General features: G+C 38.5%; 1 protein-coding gene and 1 long non-coding RNA gene across 5 annotated transcripts in view; one reads left to right on the forward strand and one right to left on the reverse strand.

Moving 5' to 3' along the window:
* ZFHX4 (zinc finger homeobox 4) overlaps nt 1-12,500 on the reverse strand; it is a 177,815-nt gene that overhangs the window by 140,010 nt on the left and 25,305 nt on the right. For 3 of the 4 annotated variants that reach the window (XM_082719474.1, XM_082719471.1, XM_082719472.1), the window contains exons 2-3: nt 12,190-12,500; nt 10,816-11,318 (exon numbers count right to left, since the gene is read on the reverse strand). The exon at nt 12,190-12,500 is cut by the window's right edge and continues 2,325 nt beyond it. In XM_082719474.1, the coding sequence (XP_082575600.1) occupies nt 10,816-11,318; nt 12,190-12,500 (814 nt within the window). The remainder of the gene's footprint in view (nt 1-10,815; nt 11,319-12,189) is intronic. The other variant, XM_082719473.1, reaches the window with a different exon arrangement.
* Nucleotides 4,566-12,500, forward strand: part of LOC309859069 — a 21,543-nt gene continuing 13,608 nt past the window's right edge. The window contains exon 1 of the long non-coding RNA XR_014308530.1: nt 4,566-4,757. This is a non-coding gene — a long non-coding RNA (uncharacterized lncRNA). The remainder of the gene's footprint in view (nt 4,758-12,500) is intronic.

Below are 12,500 nucleotides of genomic sequence, written 5' to 3' on the forward strand. Positions count from 1 at the left end.
GAGACGTATAAGGTAAATACTATACTTGAGGGTCTATCTGGAAACATGTATCTAAAGAATTGTCTACAAAATTAAGCAATTAGGAACACGTTTTTGCATTTATGAGTTAAAGATGGTAATTCTATCCTCTGTGTTGAGAATGAGCACTCTAAAAACTAAGTAATTCTTCATAAAGCCCATCTTGGTTTTTCTAATATTTAAGGAATAACGAGAGCCAATGACCATATTTCTCTGAAAAAAAGTTATTTATGAATTCCCCTTGGGTCTATTTTTCAGGAACTTGGTTATGAGTTTGGTTATTTGGTTATTCTTCTCAGGGAATACTCATCATGGAAAAACTTGGTACAATTGTTCCATCCAAATATGGTTTTTTAAAATTACTTAATGTGCTAATAAAAATTATAATAAACAAAAAGTAATAATAACCCAGAACTTGCTTTTAGCCAAATTATTTCTCAAAGGACACTGAGGGGCCTTGGTTTAAAAAGTATGACATAGTAAAGAGGAGACCATTTTCTCCCTTCTAAAGCACGTGTAATAGAGATTCACCAAGCAAACCAAATTCTAAAATGTATATTCTGGTGTTTGCATCATTCCTATTTTGGCATGTTAATTTTATTTTTTAAAACAACACTATTTGGGGCGCCTGGGTGGCTCAGTGCGTTAAAGCCTCTGCCTTCTGCTCAGGTCATGATCCCAGGGTCCTGGGATCGAGCCCCACATCGGGCTCTCTGCTCCGCAGGGAGCCTGCTTCCTCCTCTCTCTCTCTCTCTGCCTGCCTCTCTGCCTACTTGTGATTTCTCTCTCTGTGTCAAATAAATAAAATCTTTAATTAAAAAACAAAACAAAACACTATTTATTTGATGTGAAAATTAAGAATCCTCTTTCCCCTCCCCACGTCTGGTGTCACTTACTACTCAGTGGTAAGTGCTAATAGATGTTGAGTTTAAAGGAGATGCCTTGAAAACTGACTCTCTTTCAGAGGTGATGGCAATCAGACTTGCTACCTGATTTCTCACAGTTGAACAATGAATGGTTTTAGGCCCAAAGGACATATGCTGGTGTTATTTTCAGGTGTGCCAAATGAATAGCTAGAAATATCTGAAGCCTTTGAAAGGTACTAGGCATTATAATTATCAGACTGTGTTTGCATGCTTTACACACACACCAGTTACAGATATTGGGAGACACCGTATTGCTAACAATTCTGTCATTCCCAAACAGAGACAATTCTTGCTTTTCAATAGAAGAACGTTTCATTAATGAAAGTGGTCAACTGCAACAACATTAATGACTGACACTTTTTTTTTTTTAAGATTTTATTTATTTATTTTACAGAGAGAGATCACAAGTAGATGAAGAGGCAGGCAGAGAGAGAGAGAGAGAGACAGAGAGGGAAGCAGGCTCCCCGCTGAGCAGAGAGCCCGACGCGGGACTCGATCCCAGGACCCTGAGATCATGACCTGAGCCGAGGGCAGCGGCTTAACCCACTGAGCCACCCAGGTGCCCCTGACTGACACTTTTTTGCAGGAAGAGGCAGCCAGGTTCAGGAACGCAAGATTATACCCCCAGCATCTCTTAAGTTGAGTCAATGAGAATAATTCTAAGGAGATTTGGGGCTTTACTTTGGAATCATTAACAAAATTTCAAGGAGAGAGAGGAAGGGAATGCATTAGAAACATACAGTAGAGGGGTGCCTGGGTGGCTCAGTGGGTTAAGCCTCTGCCTTTAGCTCAGGTCATGATCTCAGGGTCCTGGGATCAAGCCTCGAATCAGGCTCTCCTCTCAGCAGGGAACCTGCTTCCTCTTCTCTCTCTGCCTACTGCCCTGCCTGCTTGTGATCTCTCTCCCTCTGTCAAATAAATAAATAACAAATCTTAAAAAAGAAAAAAAAGAAAAGAAACATACAGTGAAAAGAAAATTTCTGGAACCTTGTAACTAAAATGGATGAAAGTAAGAATTGAAAAATAAAAGCAAAATAATAATAATAATAATAATCCAAACAAGATATATGTTTTTTTAAACTAAGTAAGTAAGTAGCAAGTGAATAGGACTCCCTCCAGTAGTTATAAGGATGCCAGGAAAAGGGAATTGAGCTCTGGGCAGAGAGTAGACTGTGCTTTAGTTGTTCCTGTTTAGGAAGTTAAATGCTTAGGGAGGCACATTCCCTCTTTCAGGTCAGCGGGGTACCATTTAGTACATTACTGCTGAAATACCCTGGCGACCTGAATGAATTAATGCCGCTTCCAAAGGTGCTTAACTTGCAAGCACTGAGAGCTCAGGCACTAGAAGTGATAAATATTCTATTAGTTCTTTCTATTTAATACACCAAACACCCAAAAATGCCAGCAAAAAGAAGTTTCTTTAAAGGGAAAGAATTCCAATGTGGCAAGAGATACTCAGGCAACAATTTTAACCAGCAGTTGCTCCTTTCCACTTGTCGATGACCCAACAGGTGTGAAGTTCATCATTCTAGCTGGCTATGTTCACACTGGCCAGCTCTTGCGTCACATCATATCTGCAGGGTCTTTAAGGGAATCTGCTAACTTGAAGGAATAAGAGTGGGCTCCGAAATGATTAAGCCCTAGACAAAATTGTTATGTTTGCCTCTGGCACTCTGGCCTTCCTTTTCCTTTCCCACTCTCTGCTCTTCCTATCCTCAAGTGCAATGGAAAGTTTTCTTATTAACAGAGCCTCATAATGTGGGCTAGAACTCAAGCACAGGCCCTTACCGTCTGTGAGGACTTGAGCAAGGTATTTTGTTCTGAATCTCAATTTCCCATATGTCAAAATGGGAACAGTAACACATAACTGTTAGGAAGAGTAAAATCAGATAATACAAATGAAAAGTCTAACTTCTTATGATTGTTGTCAGCCTATGTCCTCTTTTTAAATAGATAAATGGAAGTCAATTATCCATATGGTTTTACCTTTGACAGAATATTTGGCATCAGAAGAGGGGATATTATTGGTAAGATATCGTCCCAGTATCTCATCAATCATACATAGACAATAAATTGCCAAATCTATTTATAAACGAGGCTCTTCTTGACACAGGACACAATCATGGATGAAAAAATCAATATTTTAAAACTTTAAAAGCTTCCCTCCCAAACCTGAGTTAAGCAGTACAGTTGGACCTATCAATAACTCATTTCTTGCCATCTTCAGCTCTGCATTCCACTAATTTTATCAGCAGATAACCAGAGACATAGAATTTTTCAACTTTAACCTTCCTCTACATTACTCTTTAAAAGATTGCCTAATGGGAAAACACAACCTTGACATTTATTCTGTAAGCAACAAGAAGGGAGAGTTGCGTATTCTATGCTACCTAATGTTTCCACTCAAAGAAGGGCTTTAGGAAAATATGAATCAATAAAGTATTGTGTGTATGGCCCAATATACTTTTATATTAACATGTACATATTTAATATAATACATATATTATACTCAAAGCTACAAAAGTATTTTTCCTTAAAGATAAGGAAACTAGAATATTAATATAAGGTTATAAAACCACGTGAAACAAAATGTTGCCACATCTAGGATAATAACAATCTTGTCCTTGTAATAATTTTTCTTGAAGGAGAACTCTGACAGTATTATAAACTGAACTCACAAAGATTCTTCAAAAGTCAAACTGAATTAGCATCCTGATCCTATAAGGGGGTTGACTGACATTGTAATCTAACATTTTGCATTCTTTATTAAGTGGTTTTCTTCTTCATTTTCTAGGTCATACATCAGTAGCATCATCCTCACATATGAAGAAACCATAAATGTGCCAACTATTAGAACAGCTCTGTACTGCCTTAAATTCTCACCATGACCCTTGTCTAAAACTGATCAATAAAGTCTTGCAATGCAAGAAAGCAACAAGAAGTCGAGATGATCAAGTGACAGTGCCCTACAACTACTGATGACCCAACAGAGCAGTCACACTCAGTCCTTTGACCAGCCACTGTCAAATAAAAGCCATGGAAGCTTTTGATGGCTAGTGTATGGGGTTCAAACCTTAATTTTATTACTCCCACTGCCACTGGAAGAACAGAGTGAGCTTGGAAGCATCACCCTAGAGAAGATGGCTTACACCCTACCATATTAATGGGACACAACTTCCATCAACAGAGACCATGAGCTGGCACACAGTAAGTGCTCAATCAATGCTTCTGTGTCTATGAGAAGTATAAAACTTGGGGTATCATTCAGGTATTCTGCAAACAGAACACCAGTCCTTGGGCACCTACCAATCCCCACATTCCTCTGAGGTTATAGGATCTGTGAAGATGCTTCCTCATAGGCTATGGAGGGCTGGGCCTCCATCGCTGCTCTTACTTGAATAAGTCTTATCGTCAAGAGCTCTCCTGAAATACACTGATAATTTGGGAAAAGTGCCTTTTAAGGCTTGAATTATCTGAATAATGAACAAATCTCCACGTCTAATTGAACTCAGCCTGAGCATAGGCTCAGACTCAAAGCAAACTTGGTAAAGCATTTCCAGTAGAACTCAGGCAGGCCAGATGTTCTGGAAGCAGAACCACGGTCATTATGCACATGCCAGCTCCTCCCCACTCCACCCCGGGCCAAGACCCTTTCAGCAGCGCGAGGCCTGGTTAACATATGACTCTGGCTGCATTACCGCGTGGCATCCCAGCACCCATTTGAACATTTCAGCAATTTTAAACAAGCTCCACTGACAGGGACTATTACACTGAAGCCAGAGAAGCACACGGAAAGAGCACATTAATTATGAGGTAACACCTTTGTCTGCATTACCTAAATGACCTCGGGGCGGGTGACGCATCAGCGATTTACTACTTTTGGTTAAACCATACCTACACCTCACATGAGACAGAATGAACACAAGTTACACAAAAACCATAATATAAGTCATAAAGTATGACTTGACATGGTCCTGAAGTGAAGTGAATAGTAGTGTCAAATTTTTTACTGTGTTTCTGAGATGAGAGGCTGTTTGATGTGTGGGAGGCAGTGTGGGTTCGGAAGGAGGTAAGTGAGGGAAGCTCTCAAAGTGGGGCTCTGCCCTACCCAATCCCCATCCCTGGCAACATCACTACACCCCCTCACACATTCGAATATTTATCCAGTTTGAGCAGTTCCTTCAAAACAGAATGCACCCAGGGAAAGACTTGAAAGTCATTTACACCTTTGGCTGCACTATTCTGCTTTTATGAAACGGCTGCTTTCCTGTTAATTAAGAGAATGCTAGTTTTCTTTGGGGAATTAGATGGGTAATCTTGCAACATGGAGCACTTCCATGAAGAGAAGATCCAGGTGGGATAAAACAGTAAGGATTTCAGAGAAACAGAGAAGAGCATACTAGTGTGTGCCTGACGTGTTGGGAGATAGTAGCGCTGGTCAAGGAAAGACACGCCAAAGATAAAATGGGAAGGTTCCTTTGCACACTTGGCTTTCTCAAAATTTTGTCTGGGTTGGTTAACAATTTCACACACTAAAAATCACTTTATCAGTTCTGACATGGATGTAGTAACTTGCTAATGCCTGGTCTAAAGTAATCCATTTAGGGGCTGACGTGCATTAACATACACATTTTATATTTGGATAGACAGACTTTTAGTGATTTTTTTTTTCCAGGGGCGTACAAAGAGGTTCTCAGTTCACAATGTAATATAGTACTTGCCACGGGAAAGCAGTGAGAAAGTCCCTATTTGTGCTGGAGTAGCCGTCCTGTAACACATAGCTACGCTTCAGCAAATGTCAGGCTTAAAAACAGAAGGAGACATAGCAGATAGGGTTGGCCAATTACACTGCGATCTGAAAACAGCAGTGATTTATTAGTTGCTATTAGCTAACCAGCTCCTCTCTTTGATCTGCGTATTTATTAGTTATAAGTATTATGGAAGCACACATTATTGTTCCACCACAGAAACTGATTTTTTTTCAACCTCTGCCTTGTCTTTTCATATGAAAACACAATAGAATAATTTGAGTTGTGATTACTTTTTTAAAAAGAAATCCTGCAACCGGAATTAAATTTCATAGTGCATTTCAACCTTGAAAGAAACATAAATCTGAAACTAATACCAAAAAGTATAAAAAATTTCCATATTCAGGTTAATGTTTGGCAACAGAAAAGAATAACTTTTGTTTATCTCTGAAAACAGCTTTCTTCATCTAAACAAATGACTAGAATAAGATTAAGAAAAACCTGTTTTGGTTTCTTAGATACACACACATATTCCAATTTCCTTCTGCACAATGACTTTTATGCAAATGCGTACCACACAATCTCCTGACCTCTTTTACCATCACACCGGGACAATGACAGTTCAATAATTGAAACGGTACATATCTGGTGTATTTGATTTTAAATTGCAAAGTTGGACCCAGGCCTATTGAAATGAAAATGCTTGTGATTCTTTGTTAATTCCAAACTGATCGGGTTATTATTTCCTACTAGTTAAAAAAAAAAATGTAGGTGAAGCTAATTATTCCATATTTTATTTCCTTGCCACATACTTTTCCCAACGTGGTTCTTTGCATTCTCTTCTGTGACCCTCCCCCACACCTTGATTTTAGTTCTTAACCCGGATGCTTTCATCCATAACATGGATAATGAGAAAACTCCAAAAATGTTCCTTGGGGGAATGTTACACTAAAAGTTACCTAGGACTAAATCCCACGTGTGTTCTTTTGCTCACCATGGAGACAAGAGATTCATTCACTGTTCTCAGCCAATTTGAAATCCAAATATGAAAATAGCATTATGGAATTCAGACAGACTATTCTGCTTCACTACTAGCAGATGCAGGAAGGAAAAAGGCTGGTATGATTAAGCTTTTGACTTTGAACCAGCAAAGCTGTGAACACCTCACTTAAAAATACATATAATATTATAAGAGCAGCTGACGTGCAGGTGTGGCGAGAGGATTTGCAAGCCCTACCTAGGATGGGGGTAAACCAATCAGCTAGCTGGAAAAGCCTTGTCCGTTCTGAGCCAAGAATAAACTTAACTGTAAAACTGAAATATGGCCAAAGTCGTATTTGTTCTTCTGAGGCTTGAATATGTAGTGCTAAGTGGTTTCCGTTCTAACTTTTTACTCAATTCTTTAGAAAAAGTTGGGGATCATTTAAGGAAGAGACCGATTGTAATGCATTTAATTTTTTTTTTTTTTTTTTTTAATGAGGGTTGGAAGTAACAAGGTTTCTTTAATACTTACCTCAGGCTATTTACTTATTCATCCTACAAATATTGAGGATGTATTCTGTGAATACCAACTAACAAGAATTTGTAGAGGACGCAAAGGTGTGAAGTTAGAAGAATATAATCAAATCCAATAAAGCGGTTAGCTAAGACACACTGCCTTCACATCCTATCCAGATCTGGATGTTGATGTAGGTACACGTACGTGCACACTTTACCTTACGACACTGACCGTAGCTATCTATGCACTCAGTATTCGTTAATCTCACTTAAATACACTTTTATACATGGAAGGAGAAGATTAGGGGCAATCTGTAGTTTCATTTTATTGTTTTAATTTCCTAGACCAATTTTGCTTCACCATTAAAATTTCTGGAGGAAGAATCAAAATTGAATAGTGCTCAGGGCTTCAGAGAATTCTGCTTGAAGAAGTGAGTAAGATTTCCTTAACAATAACAAAATTCCTTTTTTAAAAAATTCTAAGGAAAATAATGCTGCCAAAAAAATGAATACAGCTTTGTTTGTTTTTGCAGTCATAGTTAGCAATAGACATAAAGGTATTATTTTTTAAGTCCATATGGAAAGATCATCAACACATTCTGCCTCTGGGTCCTTTGCCAAAATACCATAACCCGCAAGCCTTCTACCTTAAACATAAAAGGAAAGGTGTTGTTCTGGTCAAATAAAGAAATAATTTTTACTAGCATTCGTCTAATGTTAAAGCTGCCTAAATCCTGCCAAATACATTAAAACAACATCTGTAAAACAGATTTTCATTAAATTGATCAGTTTAAAGTTAAGCAGCTAGGCAGATGATGCTTTTAAGCTAACCCTTAACCTTTAACCTTTAACCTCCTTAAACTGGAATAAGGACACCCACTTATTTTCGTAATACTGCTCCAGGTTGACAATGCAAGAGGTGAAGTGGTCTATTCAAATTGAACGGACACATCACCACATTTAGAGTGTTATGAATCAATATGTTGTCAATAACAAGGAAAGCTGTTTTCTCACAGCTCTCTATTTGTCTTAAAACTGCTACTTGTCACTTTCCCTTAAAGTCTGAATAATTCACGATGCAAAATGATGTAAATTAAACTCCTAATGAAAATGAATTTTATATAGGAGATTATTGTCTAGTCATTAACTCAGAAACTATTTTAAGTCTAATTTTAATATTTTAGCCTATTACAAACCATCATTTTTTTTTCCCAGGCCCAGGCCAATTTGTTAAGTTCTCATTTAAAAGCAATTAATGTTACTTATGAAGCAATTTCATTTTGCCGACACAAGCCAACCAAGCTTGCTAATATTCTCATTACTACACTTGAAAATCCTCTATATCTGACTCAGACAGTTTCTGTAAATCAGTTTCAAAAAGGCACCCTCAACACACTACTACTCTGGAGTATTTTCCTAGTTACTACTAGAAATAATGAATGCCCCTTGAAGGATAATACAAAATAATATAGTTCGATTGTCCAATACCCAGTTTCAGTAGCTCAAATATTTATCTCCTCAATCTTCTTTTAATTCAAGGTAAGTTTGTTTGAAGTATGTTTTTGTTTGTTGGCGGACCATTTTTTAGACACTAGCCTGCAAAGACACTTGAGCATTTAAGAGATAAGCAAATAAAGAAGAGGGGGGGACAAGTACATTTTTATATGACTTTATAACATTGTTAAGGGAAGAGTACATCTATTCTTTCGTTCTAGGATCTCAAGCTCTCTCTGCTTTAAAGCCTTCTTTATAAACAAGCTTTTATCTCATTTGGTTGTTACATTCGAAGGCAATATCCAACTCCCCCTGAAAAGAAACTTCAACACTAACTCTGACACTTAGCAAATTGCTCTGCAGATAGTGAGGGAGATCAACTCATAGTCAAGGAAAGGATGAATAAACTTAACAGCCACAGATACACACACGTTTAAATAATCATCAAACAATTAGATAAAACAACCTTTCCTGAGAAAATAAACAGTAACACTCTACCTTTCTTTAGCTTCCCACATGAGATCAATAAAATAGAAAAATTTGTACATTTATATCTTCTATTCACAACATGTTAATTTAAAGTGTTAGAGGAGCTGCGTGAATATAAACAGTTCATGAATATTCTATATAGCTCCCAGGGTCGAGATCTATTATTTATACAAACCTAATGTTTGTTTTTTTCGCCTAGGTATTCTAAAAGTTTTAATAGGTCAGGTATCAACAGGAAAAAAAAAAAAAAAAGAGTTGACAACCGAATGGTAAAGCCTATGAATTATAATACAATTAATCCTGTATATTATATTTCCAATAGCATTGACTTAGAAGCTTGCCATCTTACACTGGGCTGCTACTCCCCTCAAACTGTGTAACCTAAATCTAACACTTTCGTTATTGATCCACAGAGCACTGATATCACAGGAACAATGTTACAGATTCTCACGCCACGTCCACAGGTTTTTACGCTCAGTACGTCAATCTAGAATTTGAACTTCAAGAAGCAACCCAAACTAACAGTGCCAGCCCCAATACAAATAAGTAATTCCAGCACCTGATCTAGAGATGCACAATCTACCCTTTTTGCTGTGTGTTTATAGTTTGAAATAGTATTAGAAAAGCCATAGGTATTATACTCGCTGGTTGACTCCTGATAGTAGAGTTATCACTGATTTCTAGTATAAATCAATAGATAACACTTGCAAAATGGATTTTGTAATCATATTTACAGCTTGTTACAATGACTAATGGTTTGCAATATTTTCTGAATTTTAATATCCTCTAGACAAAAGAACTTTTTAATAAGTTACCAAGTTATTCATCATAGAAATGAATCTGTTACATTTGTACAAGAACCAAGACAATCAAGCCAATCCAGTAAACAAACTCACAAAATAAATTAACCAGTAATTAGGGTTTAGAAAAAGTCCAGACAAGTTGTGTAATAAATGGTGCTCATCAGTTGCCCATAGTCATCATATCTGCATAGTCCTTTCCAGCAAAGATAAAAGTATATTTGCCATTTAATGAACATTTTTATTCGCGCCACACCCAGTGGAGGAATAAAAACATTACTAGCTGGGAAAGGTCATGCAAAAAACCACTGAGTTAAAGAGAAGACTTTCAACTGATGCTAAGGGAGAGTGTGTTTACTCAAAATTTACAGAAAAACAACAGAACACACACACACAGTCTAGATCGCCCCTGCTTGACACCAAACAAAAGACATTCACGAAGTGGCACAGTTTTTGTGATCTGTTCCCTATAACCATTAACACTTAGCCAAGAGCGATGCTATGTTTTTTTTTTTTTATTAATCAATAAAAGGGGGATAGCAATATTATTTTATATGTGAAAATGCTCAGAAGGTTATTGCATTTCTGGGAAGCCAGTAAAGCAATCCATGCCACTGAGATAGGTATAAAAGCGACATATGGCAAATCTTTTAAATAAACTCTCCAATTGCATGTATCTCACAATACGTTTAGTCATGTTAAGCAGAAACTGTGTACCTTGCCCTTCTATTTTTTCCCCTCTCTCTCTTTTTTTCCTTAACTTGCAGATTCGTGCTCCAAGCTCTGAAACAGTTAATCCCCTTTCTCTACTCTGTGCCAACAGAAATGGATGTCCCTGCTTACCTTGTAGAGCTTCAGGGCCGCCTCATGCCTGTGATTGGTGGTATGCAAGCGTAATTTATCCACACTGTTGGTGTAGTAGTCACAGGCATTACATTTCAGGTGAACGGGGTTGCCAATGGCAATGCACTTCAGCCTCCACTCATTGTTTTTGCCCCCTTCTTTAATGTGAGCCACCAGTTGATATTTCTGCATATGTTTATCAGTCTTGCAGTGGAGCTGGAAGTTGGCTTTGAGCTGAGTGTTGTAGTTACAAAGCTTGCACTGGTAGATATCTCCAATGACAGCCCTCCATTCCTCTTCAGGGAGAGAGCGCTCACTGCTCACATGCACACTTAGGGCCTCCAGGCTGTCAGAGGTGAATTTGTTGCAAACCGCACACTGGAATAGCTTCAGCGTTGGGTCACTGATATAAGGTGACAGCTCTCCTGCAGTAAGGAGGGACAGGTCATCACCCATTAGCTGACCACTGGCAAGCCGGATTTCAGGCGGCAGCTCATTATTTACTACAGGAAAAAAAAATTAAAAGGAAAAATAGAGACTAGAAAACACAGCACACACAAAGGAATCTGTAAAATAAAGTCTTGACAAGGAATGTGCTTTCTCTAGAGCTTAAACTATAAAAAGCTGTAATAGGATTGAATCAGGATCAATTACAATCATCCCTTTCAACTTCTAAATTCCCTCATCAGATAGCTTTAATTACTCCTACTGGGCATGATGTCATTGCGAAATTTGTATTTTCGAGGGCAAGAAAGTTGATCAATACCATAACAAAACAGTCACGTGCTTGCAATTTAAGAGCCTAGATAAACTTACCTAAGCACTAATTGTTACTTTGCAATTTGTCTAAAAGCTTGATGAGATTTGGCTAATACTGCCCGGGCGCCTGTAATCTACCCTCCAAATACCTGGGATAAGGTAATGGTATTACTGTTCGCCTAATTGTCTTCAATCACAGACATTAAAATATTTTTCAAAATATTGAATTAAAAATCACGGTATACCCCTTTGAAGCTCGAGTCTGATATTTTAGGGGAAAATGGCTGATTGACTGATGCTCCAAGCCTTGTAAGGCACAGCTAATGACAGCAGGGCAACTAATGCAAATTAGCATCCCTTAATGAAGGTGCTGAAGGAAGAGGGAGTTTGCTGACTCCTCTTCTGCTGCCCTTCAGCCCTTAACTCCTTCCTCTCTGGAGTTAATTCAGGTCTGAAGCAAGGCACAAATGGTTTCATTATCCAGCTGAAAGAGAAAGTCCCTTCTAGTAAACTGTCCCCAATTTGTTGGCACTGGCCACTTTATCTGGGTGTATCACGCCAAATCAAAATGTGATTAGAAACTAAGAGCAGCGCAGAAAAGCAGTAAATACTAACCAAGTCCTGGTGCCAGAGCGGCCGCGGTGGCCGGATCCAGCTGGAACGGATTGATCATCAGCTGTGGGTCGGCAGGGTTTTCCAGCTTCATCCCGGTCAAGCCTATGTTCTGGGCTAGGTAGTACTGATAAAGCTCTGCTTCCGCCGGGGCGAGGCCCAAGTGCAGGTTATGCTGGATCTGCTTCATGTTCTGCTGCAAAAGCATCATATTATGCATGTGCTTCTCACTGGTCATATGAATTCGGAGGTTCCTTGCGACGTTGGTTTCATAGTCACAAACCTCGCACCGCCAGGTGGGTTTCTGCTTGGGT

The sequence above is a fragment of the Mustela nivalis genome (assembly GCF_964662115.1).
Source record: "Mustela nivalis genome assembly, chromosome: 2".
In the NCBI taxonomy this organism is placed as follows: domain Eukaryota; kingdom Metazoa; phylum Chordata; class Mammalia; order Carnivora; family Mustelidae; genus Mustela; species Mustela nivalis.